This window comes from Halichoeres trimaculatus, unplaced genomic scaffold, assembly GCF_033239565.1.
Source record: "Halichoeres trimaculatus isolate MK-OKI-2021-1 unplaced genomic scaffold, fHalTri1.1 fHalTri1_scaffold_5, whole genome shotgun sequence".
NCBI lineage: Eukaryota > Metazoa > Chordata > Actinopteri > Labriformes > Labridae > Halichoeres > Halichoeres trimaculatus.
In genome coordinates, this window is record NW_027437183.1 from 12,099,106 (window position 1) to 12,114,354 (window position 15,249).

The 15,249-nt window shown below is 41.8% G+C and overlaps 1 protein-coding gene across 2 annotated transcripts; it reads right to left on the bottom strand.

Moving 5' to 3' along the window:
- Positions 1–8,469: 8,469 nt before the first annotated feature.
- Positions 8,470–13,966, bottom strand: adra2b (adrenoceptor alpha 2B). Of its 2 annotated transcripts, none has more exons than XM_074671188.1 (2): positions 13,604–13,966; positions 8,470–12,916 (listed from the first exon to the last, which is right to left on the bottom strand). In XM_074671188.1, the coding sequence occupies exon 2, from the start codon at positions 12,892–12,894 to the stop codon at positions 11,311–11,313; it is 1,584 nt and encodes a 527-aa protein (XP_074527289.1). In that variant the 5' UTR covers positions 12,895–12,916; positions 13,604–13,966; the 3' UTR covers positions 8,470–11,310. The 2 variants fall into 2 exon arrangements, with proteins under 2 accessions (XP_074527289.1, XP_074527288.1); XM_074671187.1 differs by having other exon boundaries at positions 13,070–13,965.
- Positions 13,967–15,249: the final 1,283 nt, after the last annotated feature.

A 15,249-nucleotide genomic window follows, 5' to 3' on the forward strand; every position in this document is an offset into this window, starting at 1 on the left:
AGAGAAGGAGATATTCTTTCCACAGTCTCTGTATGAAACAACTCCCTTTATGTATTAAAGTGGGATAAAAGTGTGAAGTATCTTTGAGAGGATCATACATAAAAACATGAGCGCACACATAAGAACATGAACACCTGTCTGAGACCGGGGGATAGTGAGTGCCAAAGTGTGTATTGGCTGTAGTTCTGATCTGCAGTCTGGTGTTGGTGTCCTCAGGTGGCACAGAAGTATAACTGGAAAAAGTTAGTCACATCAGTTGATTGTTTCTTCCCACAGGAAGGAGGGAGATGTGTCTGTAATTTGCATTTTAAGAGCTCTCTATTCTTTTTTATCATTTGCAGTGTCTGCACACTTCCTGGATTTTCACTCCATTGGCTAAGAAACTGTTTTCTTTTTTTAAAATGCACAATTAATGAGGTTTTTTGGGATTATTTTACATAAGAAAGGCAGAACAATGAACTAAATGGTGTTTGCAGCCTTGGTCTGCTCTACTAAAAGACACAGTAACTGCAAGCTTTAGAGGCAAAACTGTGTCTGGTTATTCAAAAATGTTGTTCAGGTCTTTTAATGTATACTTTTCTACAAATCTTCTCCTTGTGTGCTATCAACCCTGAGGGATAACTTTATGCACATACATTGCATTAGAATATGTAATTCTGAGAGTTAAATCGACTCAAATCCTGCCCTTAAGCTGAAAGCTGAAAGTTTTATCTACTCTACACTGTGTTGCAGAAAAAATCCAACAGCATCAGTGAAACTGGCTTTGACATTTTTAAATTCAGCAACACCAAAGTACTTGTGTGTCTAGGCGTGAGTTTTATCCTTTTCTGGTTTACAGCACTTTATCTACCTCACATGGAGGTTTACTGGAGAAAAATGTATCCTCGTTTTATCAGATTACTTGTCTTGGAAGTTTTGTGATGCATATGATAAACAGCAACACATTTTCCTATCTTGTGTTCCACTTTACACATCTCTGCTACATGTTGCAGAGCAATACATATCAGAAGTATTCATGCATGAACACATTTTAACGCAGCTATGAATGCCTGCAGAATGGACCTGGCTTATCTTCCCTTTATCTTTTCCAGGCAATATAATATAATTGGAAATGTAATGCCATTATATTCATTTCTGCAAGCATTTAAGTACCCACTCAAAAAAACATGTATCAGTGGAGTGCTTTATGAGTAGAGGACAATGCCTGAGACCTTTTATCCTCATCAAAAACACAACACAAGAGAGCCTACTGTATATTGTGTAAGTGTCTGTGCAGGGTCTGTTGTATCTTTGTCCTCTGGCCTTATTCTTGGTTTTGTAAATGGATACTGATGTGAAAAGTTTCATAAAGAAAAGAGAAAAAAACACACACGAGTGATTCTTGATATAAAAACCTAAACAAGGATTGAGTGTTGTGAATGTGATAGGAATAAATGCCTCTTTATCAGTGCTGTGCGGGATGCTCCCCTCCTCATAGTCACATGAAGCCTTTCATCCACACTGATAATAAAAAGCTGAAATTAGTCATTGTTCAAGCTTCAGTGCAGAAAAAGAAACTGCCATGATTACAGGAAACTGGGGTCAGTAGCTTTATTTAGGCCTTGGCAATGAGGTGAAATTTTGTCTTATTAGATTATGAGAGCTGAAACTCTAAATTTATGTCGTTCTGCATCTAAAATTGAGTTTTAGAGCTGTACTTTTTGTCTGCCTCAGAGGCAAATAAGTCATGCTGTTCTTATGGCAAAACATCATCTATTCTAAGAAAATCAATAAACTAGGCCTCATAACCATTTATTTATGCTTAGTCATTATTTAGAGATGAGTTGAATGAGATTTTAGCTAAAACATTAGCTTAGCCTCACACAAGGCTGGCAAGGCTTTGACCAGAGGGCATGGAACAAAATTGAATAAGAGTTTAAAGGATTAAAGGCCTATCTTGCTGAAGCATTTCAGTACCCTTAGCGAGCCAACCAAACAGACAGTGACTTGGATAAGTTCATATCTTTGACAGTTTTCAGGAGGTTTAAAAACTTAACATCATGACAAGAGGAAAATAGACTGCTAACAGCCCTCTGAGTTAGCAACATTAACACAGCCTTAAGTGAGGATATGCCAAAGTGAAGCTAGTTAGCACCTTGCCCCCTGTCAAGTGCAAGTTTCTAACTCTTGGGCTTATTAAAAAAAAAAAAAAGACTTGTCCAGCATTGATAGTCAAGACATTATAGATAACTGAACATCCTCACCCTTAATTTGTAGGCCTGATATTGTGGTCGTATGTTGTATTCAAAACCACCCAGCCTTACCTGGGACTGTAGCTCTAATTATTGGATACAGTCAAAATACTATGACGCTCGACTGTTTATATGTGAACAAGCACAGATATTGAAATTGTAGTGCAGTTTGGGAGTATTTGATCCAGAAACTGGAGATGAGTGCTGCTAACCAACAGGGCCATGTAGGCTGTGGTCTGGTGCTGTTAGCTTTGATGCTTTTCGATCCAGAGACCCTGGTTGTGTCCAAAATCACTCACTCATTCCCTATCACTACTCACTATATAGTGAATTAGATGTAGTGGAATATGTAGTCTACTCAATCAGCTAAATTAAAACAACATTTCGGACACTACTCGCTCATTCCCCAGCAGTGACGTAATTACTCTCGCGTCTCTCACGGACGGCTGGGGAGTTACAGTTATATCTTTTCTCAAACACTGCAAAATAGTATTTATTTTAGTGATACCTAATATTGTATTTAGCTTATTTTCTGCAACAGCCAAATATAATAGAAACATTTATTACACGCTATTTTTAAATAAATAAACCATATATTTGCGCTGAACTTATGCTGTGTTTAAGAACTACAAGGTCCAGTGAATGCATCACTCGCGATGAACGGTATAACGGCTAACGTCCGTGTTGTTTGTTTCTCAGCTCAAAGTTGTGAGACGGGCTTGTCTGAAAGTTAAACAGGGAGCTAAGTGTTATTCTCTGACAGTTTTTAATGTTGTTTCATGCGATCAGTCATCATCAAACATGTAATCAGCCATTTCTTCTGTTGGAACTGCAATGCATGATGGTATATATTGCTCATATAGTGAGCATTGCTAATACAGTACTTTCAAAATGCATTGTGGGATACATTGAGTGGACTATATTGTGAATGACCATGCTCACTCAGATTTCGGACAGCACTACAAAATAGTGTATTGGGAGTGATGGGAGTTATTTCGGACACAGCCTCTGTGTTTTGCAGACAAAGCCAGGTAAAATGTTCCCTGTCTTCTTGCTTAGCTAACCAGTGACTAGCTGTAAAATTGAGCTTCTTTTCTTTTGATGTAAAAGTTACTAATACGCATACGTCAGGTGTTTTGCTAAGGTTTTTCTGATGGATGAAGTCTCAACATCCATGGAGTTGCTTTGATAACTGCATGTAGATGTAAATTTAGCAACACTTTTTGCATTTTACTGAGTAATAAAAGGTACATCATGCATCTGGAGAGACTAAGACTACAAGCATCAGCCACTTTTAACAAAAGGTGATTTACTGTGGTGTCAAAGCTGCAAGCTCCAAAAAGCCCCCAAATGGATTTCAATTTGTCTTAAGATTTTCTTCAAAGGATGAATTTGTTATGGACATTGTGTCTGCTACTTAGCCTCCAGTGCTACTGTATAGCACAGGAAGGACATGACACTTTTACATCCAAACAGCACATCCTGTTCCATTTTCTGTGCCAAACTTCCCTCTACTCCCTCTCTGTCTCTCTCCCTCTCTCTCTAACACACACACACACACACACACACACACACACACACACACACACACACACACACACACACACACACACACACACACACACACACACACACACTGAAACTCTATTACTCCTCTCTTATATGTCAATAAACGCCAGGCCAAGTGCATTTTCATTATACATTCTCTCCTTATGCTTTTCCTATCAGCTGCACGTGTGCACATGAGTGCACACAAACACCAATGTACATTTGGGCGAAAAGTTTGTCACAGAATCGATGTTGCACTAGTTGCAGTGAATGAATGCAGAATAAGTTAAACCCTGAGTGTCAGACTGGATCAGAAAACTATGAAGGATCAGAAAAATCATGTTCAGTGTTTTTGCTAGGTTGATGTCTGAATTGTAGCCAATCTGTAAATCTGCATGTGTGTGTGTGTGTGTGTGCGTGTGTGTGTGTGTGTGTGTGTGTGTGTGTGTGTGTGTGTGTGTGTGTGTGTGTGTGTGTGTGTGTGTGTGTGTGTGTGTGTGTGTCTATCTGCTAAGCAGTGGAGTGTCAGTCATCTGTTTCTCTATTTTAGTCTTGAGTTTGTTTTCTTTTGTGCATGATTTGGTGTGTGAGTATGTGTGTGGACTCAAGCTTGTGTGTGTTTGCTTTAGATTGTGTGCACATGTGTGATGGTGTGTACGTGCATTTCTGAGTGACCTTTCCATGCAGGCTGAGCTAAATAAAGACACAGCCGTCTTTCCTCCTTTTCATATTTCGCAACTTTGCTTGGAGTCATCTGTTTTCCTGGGTGTTGATCCATGTCTGCATGTTTATGTACACTCATTTAATGACCCACTCATATACTTTTTAGTCAGATGATTCAGTTCTGTTTCTAATTTTCATCCCTGTTTCGGGCTAAGCTTTGATTTTTCTAAGAATCATTTTGCTAATAGAGTTTTTAGAGCACAGCCTGATGCTGCCGTAAGGATAATGTCACAATTTTTGGTTCTCAATTCCTGCTTTACCAACACCAGGAGGCACAATCATTCGCTGGGGTTTATATCCATGACAAACATCAAAGTAATTGTGTCCAAGGGGAAAAAGCAGAAATGAGCCTCATTTATAATTCAAAGCTGAGGCTTTTCAAAAACAATTTTTCACAAGTCATCACTTTTCGAGCTGAAAACTCTACCAGGCTTTTATACAAAACATCTCTTGTCATATGATTTGTGAATTACTCTTTTGTCCTGAAAAACAGCTTATTCAGACCCTCAACTGTATAACACATGGCCGCAGTCTCAGTGACTTCATCAGATGGACTTCACAGAGTCACTGGCTGTTTTCTAAACTGCCTCCTACTTACTAAATATAAATGTAGTGAGTAGCAGCTACTGCATACTGCCTGTAGTATGGAGTATGACTGTTTTGTTGGGTCTGTTTTGTAACATGCTTTAATTTAAGGTACACTTACATTAGAAAAACAACAAATTCATGATGGTATTTTAGGGTCATGTTTTTAGAAATGAAAAAAATGGAAAAGCATAGAATGACATCACAGCAGAATTTGTCTTTTTTTTTTTTTTTTTACAGCAAAAGTTATATCATTCATTGAAAATAAATCTGGAGCAGACTGAGTTTTTATTTGGCTGATTGCAAAACCACTTTTACATAATCCCTGAGTAATCAAAAGAAAAGAAGTGGTTTAAGTGATGGACTTTAATTTTGTAGAAGCAAACACCTCCTTTACAACAAAAAGTGACAAAATTTCCAGGTGTTTCTTTCTCATCCATGGACCATCGATTGTTGGTGTTGTTGTATTGTAGCTGTAATGCTGACTCATTTCAGTAGGTGGTGGTAATTTACCTAAACCAGAGCCAATATATAGGCACAATGCATGGAAAAAGAAGATCAACAGCATTAGTGCAGTACATTGTGGGAAACAGTATGCAAGGTAGACTCAAGCAGCAACATCTGGTTTGAGAATATGAGGCAATGCTGGATTGCTAAAACTTGCAGTTTATCAAGTGTCCACTTGAGGCTGGCTCTGTAAGTACTGGAAACCACATACACACTAAGCCAAAAAACAAAACCATTTCCATAGTAGAAGTAAGCATGTTTACAGCCTGGAACAAAACTTTTTTTTTTTCAACTTGACAGTTTAAAGATATAAAAATGACAAGGTTACCCAAACAGAGGCTTAGCTTATCAATGGGTGCCCTATAATTGTTGGTGAGGAGGTTCAAAGCCTGTCTCGGTTCCAATATGGCCCTGGTCAACCATTTGTTTCAAACTCCATTTCAGAAACAGACTGAGCCGATGCATACTGACAAATTTTCCTAGGTCTGTAGGACATTCAGGAGTTTTTTTGCATACAGTAGATTTTTCTCTTTTTCACATACAACATACTAGAGTACCACCAAATCAGTTGGCATTGCTAGTATTATAGGCTGTTCATAAAGCAGCCACTGTGTTAGAAATGCTGACCCCAGCTGACTTTCTGCAAATCATTGCCTTGACCTTGGTTTCATTATAAATACAGACCTCAAAAGAAGAGCCTCACAGTCCTTCTGACCCTTGGGGGGCTTTAAGCAGGAGGTGTCAGAATAATTACCACCAGGTTACCAACCAAAAGTTGGTTGCATGCCCCATGAAGCCAGCCCCTGAGCGAGTGGCCTGGTTTGAAGCCAACCTGCGGCACCTTTCCCTCTGTTAGTCCCCACTCTACCCACTCCTGCTGTATCCACTTTCCTGTCCTCTCTAAACAAAAGCATAAAAAGCTCCCCAAAATAACCTCAAAAACACTCTTTAATAACCCGAAACAACAGCATCAGCCTGAGAAAGTCTTTGTGGATTAGTAACAAGTACACTCATAAATAATCAAACTATCCAAACATATCAGCAGAGGCAGACAGAGCTTAGTAGCATCTCAAAGGCAGTGATGAGAGTTGGTGTGGAAAGATGTGGTATGTATTATTAACTGTATGGAGTGTTTGCTGATGTGAAGTTCATTGACCCAAGGAAAGCAACTGTTGCCACAGTAATAAATAAAACGAAGATAAACAAACAATAAAGAACTGTATAATAGAGCCACATCTCAATGCTTTTAACAAGTCCTTGAAGCCACATATTCTTATTATATCAAAGCACACACACAAATACACACATTTGCACACATACACATATGCACCGAGTATTGAGCTCCACTCTCTTAAACAGACTCAGTCTACTAAAATGATTTGAATCATTATCACTTGTGCCTCACTAAAAATGACGTTTTTATCACAGTTCCCACAACGCGAGTGCTTTGAATGCCCCCATCTTCAATAGAGAGCCCCTGTGTATGTGTGTTTGTGTGTGTGTGTGTGTGTGTGTGTGTGTGTGTGTGTGTGTGTGTGTGTGTGTGTGTGTGTGTGTGTGTGTGTGTGTGTGTGTGTGTTGTGATTCTCATTTCTCTTCTTGCCCCTTGGGTGTTTTCAGCAGCCAAATTACCAAGTGAGGAAATCTATCCACAGTTACAACGTGGAGGAGATTGGAAATGGAGAATGTTCCACGCTGGAACGCCCTCCAAACACATCCATATTCATACAGAGGCGAGCTACATCCATCATGAATTTGAAAATGAAACCTAAATGACTGTGTTTGTGTGAGTTTCAGAGGGCAGGACCTTGTATGGTAGCCTTTGAGTGTGTGTGTGTTCTTTTTTGAATTCTCCAGGCTGCTATCATGTGAATCTAATGAGTGTGTGGTGCTTCATGTGAGCCGGACTCTCTCCATCGGTTTCTTTTTCCAGAGGGTCTACTGCCACCATTCTGTCCTGCTTTACATTCCAGCTGAGGTTGAAGAACCAGGAGCTTAGGGACGCTGTGTCCGTATGATTATACAACACTGTAAACACACACCTCAAGGCTCCCCAAGCTTGGCTTCGATAAGTTATCTGTTCACCTCGAACTGCACCTTAAATCACAGCTTATCCATGAATATGTAGATGAAACTGTGAGGATGCACAGGTGGAGCTTTACACGAGTGGTGTGCGTGTATCTTTGAGGGAGAAAAACAGGACAGATAAATTCCCAAGCTACCCATCAGCATAAATCAATTACAATTCACCACAGGCCTGCTAACCTCAAATATAACAAGCTGTCACAACAAGTGTGTGTGTGTGAGCGGGTTTCATGACTGGAATAAAGTATGTGACACTTGGTGGGAGATAACACATTCAGCATGTGAATGTTCCTCTCTCTCACCCTGTGTGTGAGTGTGTGAGTGTGTGTGTGTGTGTGTGTGTGTGTGTGTGTGTGTGTGTGTGTGTGTGTGTGTGTGTGTGTGTGCATATGTGATATTTAGCAACATGCTCTAATTCCTTATAGACTTCCTCTGTGTTTGTTGGCAGGAGGCGACGTTATGCTGCCTCTGCTGCGTCCTACTTCTCATGTCCCCCTGTGATAGGACATTTCCCAATGACATCTTGAACCTCCATCAGCCCACCATGTCACAGACTATTTCCTGGAGTTGTGTTGCCTTTTTTTTTTTTTTTTTGATAATGGCTGGAAATTGCTTTGGATTGCACTCGGGCTCACCATGTTTGCCAGAAAGGCATCATTTTGTTAATTCTCTCGTATTGGTGAAATAACTTGTTGGCATCACTCTTCCTGGAAATGATTTTTTACTTCCTCTCCTCCCTGATTTTGTATAAATATAAGAAACAAACGAAGCGAGGAGTGAGTCATGCGTTTTCAAGTAGCTTTATTTCCAAACTGGAGAGAGGTGATGACAGATGGGAGATAGATGATTGTAAAGCTTAGACCATGCATTTTGGTCCAAACACTGTAGAGGAAGAGACAATACAGGCGCTTTCAGGGGGAGAAGATGGCGATCAAGAGGCGGATTATTGCACCTGTCACCTTTAAGCCATAAATCATACTTTTCTTTAAAATAAACAAAGCAGCAGTCTCATCACATAAAGCCATGGTTTAGGGAAGTTTGAGCAGCTCATATTTGTTGAACACAGCCAAGAATCCATGACCTGTGTGGCTATTTTTGTTTTAATTACTTTGCTTAAGCTGTTTGTGTTTCTGAAGAGAGAAATAACCATTTCAGACAAGGACACGGAACACAAGCAGCTCTTACTCTACACAGTTTTCTTCTCATTGGATATTTAGATCTCTTAGTGCTTGTTGGAGAATGGATTGTAGCCTTAATGTCCCGCACAAAGCCTGAAAATCACCCAACTGAAACTGGCTCTGGGTGCAATTGACATTTTTACAATCGATTCTTCTTGAAGGAAAAGTTTGACAACACTGGAGAGGTGAGATTTTTTTTCCTGCTGCAGAATACTTGAGAAACTCTCCTTGAATGTGCTTGATTGAACTTCTTTTTTCCTTACGCGAACTACATGGTACAATGATGATAAATGTTGCATTGTAGTTTCTGCATTATGCACAAAAACTCAAGGTTTGTGTGTTTTCGTTTCAACACAGACCACATCCCCTCCGAGCTCTGGTGCAGCTCAATCTCACAAAGCAACTTGTTGAAGATATTAAAAATCTGTACAGTGTTCTCGCTCTTTGATCGGTTCCACTTTAAGAACAAAAAGCACAGTAACTGAACAATAAATAGATAACAGACAGTTCAATACGGACGAAAAGTTTGAAATAAATAATACAGTGTTTTCAATCTCTGCCTCCTGTCACAAACACCAAATATAAAGTTCATTTAAAGCAACATAGAGCCAGATATCACTGAGTCAGGCTGGTGTCCTGTAAGGCTCTTTGGTCCCTTGAGGGTGATCAATAAAAAGCCATATACTAAATATCACTGTTAAAACACCGACTTCAGGTTCAGTAAGACTGTCTAAACACAGTTATACTCCTCCTCCTCTTCCTCCTCCTCCTCCAAAACATTCATGTCACAAACAGAAAAGCAAGGCCTGCCCCAAAAATCTGCTCTTTTCATCTTCATCTTACAGTAGATCTGTAGTGCACAGCAGCCAGAGAAGGCACTGACACTCTACAGAAAATAGCATTAAGTCAACACACGCACAGTCACACACACACCTAAACATACGCACTTACACACACACACACGCACAGTCACACAGGTCAGCAGAATTAGACAATTAGCAAACTGAAGAGTTGCTGCTGACAGCCCTTGTCCCATTGAGTCAATAAGCCTGTGTGGTGTTCACAGTAACAAACACATTTTCTGTCCTCTCTTTGTCGAGGAAGCAGACACAGTCTCTTGGTGAGAAAATAAATGTGCTATTCATTCTCTCGCCTCTCAGAAACAAACCCAAATGTGCCGTGTAAAGGTCCACCACAGGCAAGGATGTGCCGGAGGCGTCTGTGAGGAGTGACTCAGCCGAGTGGTTCTCCAAAGAAAAAAAAACAAGAAAGAAAAAGAAACATATCAGAGGTGACTTTACACAAATCTGTCCTTTAGAGTCAGTGTAGATGTCTACCTGCTGGGTGTTTCTCTGGAAAATAATGTTCACAGGTTGGATCAGGTTTTCAGTCTTCTTTTTGCTCCTCCCATTGACTTATGTGAGGGACCCCTGAAGCATGTTCAAGAGGCTCAAGCAAAGTTTTTGTTGTTACCTAAAAGGTCAAAATGCTGAGGCGATAGTCCGCTCCATCCAAAAGTTAAAATCAGAAAACAGGGGTCACAACCTGTGCTTTCAAGTCCAAAACCCATCAGCCTTTAGCTCAGCATATTCTCAAATGTCAAATCCCAGCGTGAAGTAACAAACAACCTGAGTGTCCCTTGTGACCCACACCCAGCCGAGAGCGAGGTGTCTGACGCGAGGAGCTCCCACCATTAAAAGTTCACTTTGAAAAGGCGCCCTTGTCTGTGCTATCACATTTGAGATTGTCAGAAAAAAACGTCTCTTGTTGTTGCTCTTTTTAGATAAAATCGAGACACATGTTTGCCCTGCAGCTGAGGCAAATTAAGACTGCAGACGTAAGAAATCACATCCAACTTTCTTGTGCTCTTTATAGATAAGTAAAAGGCCCTGGGCTCAGAGGAATCAAAGGTTGCTTATCCTTCTGTATTTTTTCCAACAGTTTTCTTTCCTTATCAATTCTGGAGTCTGGAATAAACACTTAAAAAACTTTATATATATAATACATTTAGCATTCTGTACATTACTCATAAGTTTCCTCTCAAATGCTGTCTTCAAGAACATCTCTCCTGTGAGTCTGACTTCTCCATCATTCAAAGTGAAATAAAGATAAAACTTGGTTTCAAATCTTATCACTAATACAGATAAGTGGGAGATAAACCCTTGAATGTCCCACACTGCCTCTCACCCTGTCAAAATGTGTGTGTATGTGTGTGTGTGTTTGTGTGTGTGAGCGCGTGTGTTTGTATGTATCAGCTGCAAGCTGCAATTTCACAGTGCAAGTTTTCTGTTTGCTCACACTGTGGCTGTAAAAGAGAGTCTTTCAGTTCGAGATTTTATGCTGTAATTTTCACTGGTCAACATGCGTTTTTATATGAGCCCTTTAGATGTGATCTGAAAAAAAGTAAAAGGATCATTTATCTCTGCTTCAGAATTAGATTTTACTGTCTAATGCTAAAAGAAAGTCCCCTTGGTGCTTCTGCAGAGAATCTTCTTGAAGGCCTTCCTGAAGTCTTTGTTGAAGATGGTGTAGATGACAGGGTTGAGTGAGGAGTTACAGTACCCAATCCAGAAGAAAAACTTAAAGAGAGGCTCGGGAATGGCACAGGTCTCCGGGCACACCGCCATCAGGGAGTAAGAGAAGAAAAATGGGAACCAGCACACCACAAACACCCCGATGACCACCGCCAGCACAAAGGTGAAACGCTTCTCTCTGTTCACCATTGCTTTCCGCCTCGCTGCCCCAGGGTTGTTCTCTGTTTTTGACTTCCTTCCTGGCACCAGCCGAGCCCCTTTTGAAGTAGCCATCATGTCCCGGTAACGCTTGACCGATGCTGGGGAGTGAATCCCCCCTCCTGCTGGTGACCCCGGCATGCTGGTGCTGCCTCGGCTTCCTCTGTGGCTGTGCTCCATGTCGCTCTCTGTGCTTGAGCTGTCGCCGTTGTTATTGTCAGCTTTTTTCTTCCCCTGTTTAACCTTCTTCTTCTCCTCCTTTTTGGTCTTAGCTGGAGAAGGCTGAGGCACAGAAGAGGGGATGGAGGGAGCATGAGTCGAGGTGTCCAGGGAGGCTGTGACGGGGGTCATAGGTAGGGATGGGGATGGAGGCTGCAGGAGGTTATTGGTGGTGGGATTCTGGGTGGTTTGGGTCTCTCCTGAAGGAGGAGAGGTGGTGATGGCGAGGCTGGGGGGTCTATCACTGCAGTTTTTGTTTGATGATGGAGGTGTGCTCTCTTCACCATCCTTTCCATTAGCTTGAACATGTTTTGTAGGCTGACTGGGCGTAGCAGAACCAACCCCATCTTTTCTGGGCTCTCCTGGGGGGCAGCGAGTTCTCTGCTTGGCAATTTGGTAGATTCTGACATAGACCAGGATCATGATGAGGCAGGGGGCAAAGAAGGAGCCGATGGTGGAGTAGAGGATGTACCAGCGCTCATCATTCAGCTGGCATTGAGGTCCTCGCTCACTGCCCAGGTCCCCTCCCTCACTTTTGTTCAGAGAGAGCAGAGGGGGGAAGGAGATGATGGCAGAGATGAGCCACACCACCACGATGGCGGCTTTGATGCGCTTGGGAGTCCGCTGACGCCCGTAGGTGACCCTGGAGATGGACAGGTAGCGGTCCAGGGAGATGGCGCACAGGTGCACAATGGAGGAGGTGCAAAAGAGCACATCCAGCGCCAGGTAGATCTCACACCACAGAGACTTAAAGTACCAGTAGCCAAGCAGCTCATTGGCCAGAGAAAAGGGGATAACGAGGGTGGCCACTAAAATGTCCGCAGCAGCCAGAGACACTAAGAAGAGATTCTGCGGACCACGGAGGGAGCGGCTCGTCAGGACGGCGATGATGACCATGATGTTTCCTACGATGGTGAAAACGACCATCAGGGTGATGGCGGTGGCGAAGGCCGCCGTGGCCTCGGGGGAGTAGGGGGCGAGCTTGAGGATGCTCTGGTTGCACGGGATGGAGGCTCCGGAGCCGCTCGCGCTGCTGTTCCAGCCATTTAGCTCCAACGAGCAGCCGCTGTCCGGACCTGAGGCCATGCTGGGTTGGATCTCCAGGAGGCTTTATAGGTTAAAAAATATTGATATCACTGATTTTTATTTTATTAATGAACATATTTCATGCTTTCAATACATGTGCCACAGAATTATGTTACCCTTTCTGTACAGGAAAAAATCTGTGTCAAATATAAACTCTGCCAAAAATATTATTTACCTTAGTTTTCAATTGTTTTCTCTCCTTGTTGATTCCAAACGTTAGCTCCCCTGCATTCTCCACCCCAAGTTTTCCAAGTCCATTTTACGCCCAAACAGTCCCGGGCTTTGTGCGTCAGGACGCGGATCAATGCTTTTCAATTAACTTGACGTGACACTTTGTGACTAATACTGTATCCGAAACCAGAATCAAACGATTTGAGATTTACAGTTGTGCGTCAGCCTATACTATGGCGCCCAGAGAACAAAAACTTATTTTACGCACAAAGTTTATCTCTTTGAATCCGTGAATTGATAAGGCGGGATGCTTTGACTTCTTCTTATCTAATATGGTTAATGTGTGATCGGGCAGCGAAGGGCAACAAATTCACAAGATTAGTTCAGAGTTTACAATTTCAGCAGTAGTGTGATCTCCGTGCGTCTTCGTAAAGAGACGCGCGTCAGCCTGACTGTCCTACCCTTAAAAACGAATCAAAAAGGGGAATAAATAATAAAATAAGCCTCATTTACAGTGATTAACTAATAAAAAATGTACCGGTCTTTCCCTGTGAAGGACAGTCGGACAGATGGCAGCGTTTCCAGTCAGTAAAATGGAGAAAACTCAAAGTTAACATCGAGCTCCCCAGCCCTGCTCGTGCAGCCAGATATGTTGTCAAAACGCGCCTTTTTCTTCAGGGTAGAAATGACTCCTGCAGGGCAGCTTCTGTCTGTTCGTCTCAGGACTTGTTCCACGGTCCGTTTTTACGCATTTGTCTCCACTGAAGTTCATCGTGGTTCCATGTTCCAGCCTCTTCGCTTGCGCACATCACAAGCGTCCTCACAGAGGCGCAGCAGCATCCTTACTGGTGAACAGGACCTCAGCACGAAATCTAATAAAGTAGGGGTGCCTCCCATCTCTCCTGCGCTTCTTTTTCGACCTGCTGATGTCATTCTAGGGCTGCAGGCGTCATGGGATGCTTGCTTTCTCTGTCTTTTCAGACTTCTCTCTCCCTTTTCCCTGCCTCTTGTAATGAATCACCACCAAAGCTAATCGGCCAGCAGTCATGTCAGAAAAGACTTGGGTGGCACAGCTGAGGTGTCCAGCTGAGAGGACAGAGATGAAACCACTTGCTTAACAGTCTATGAAAGCTTCTCAATCAGTCAATCAATCAATCATCATTAAACTTTAATGATTTATTTACTTACCAATACTGTACCAATTCACAACAAATCTTCTATCTCAAGAGACACTTTAAAAAAATCTCATGTGCACCAAGGACAGATCTGGACCGTTTTTTTTTCTACGTTATTCACACACAGACACACAAAAACTAATACAGCATGAGAAAAGCACTTAAGTAAGAAGCAGCCACAAGGACATAGTTCCATTGAACAGACAGAAACCCTGAGCAGAACTAGACTCCTGTTGGACAACAATCTACTGCGCACGTGTCAGAGATGAACAGAGACAAACATTGTCATCATCAGAGAGCTGTTCCCCAATGAGTGAGGGGTTTCTGCCTTCTATTTTTCTGGGGTTTTTTTTCATCATCATCATTGTCACCATCATCATCATCATCATCATCATCATCATCATCATCATCATCATCATCATCATCATCATCATCTCAATCTCTCTGCCCCCATTTTTGACCGTCTCTCTGTCCATACAGTGGAGGCAGATGGTTGTCCATCTGTGGGTTTGGTTCAGTTTATCAACTCTGCCAAGGAGGTTATGTTTTTGGGAGAGTTTGTTTGTCTATCTGTGAACAACATAACTCAAAAAGTAACAAACAGCTCTTCATGAAATTTTCAGGAAATGTTCAAAATGGGATAAGAAAGAAGTGATTACATTTTGGTGGGAATCAGGATCACTGTCTGGGTACAGGATTTTTTTAAAGGATTCTTTATCATTGTGAGATAGGGCTGTTTTCATCATATGTGTACACAAGTCCACGATAAATGGTCAGATTGCTTTGCAAAACAATACAAGACAAGGTCAAGATCATTTCTGACAGATGTTAAACTAGGATCCAGATCCTGGCAATATTCTGGATACTAAGATCCTGAATATGAAATATGTACTGGGGCATCATAATTTACAACTCTGTGAGGTAACAAATTATGGTACAAACCTGCAACTAACACCAAATTGTAGCAGACAGTCTGCTGAAAGGGAGTATAACATTAAAGTAGGACTAA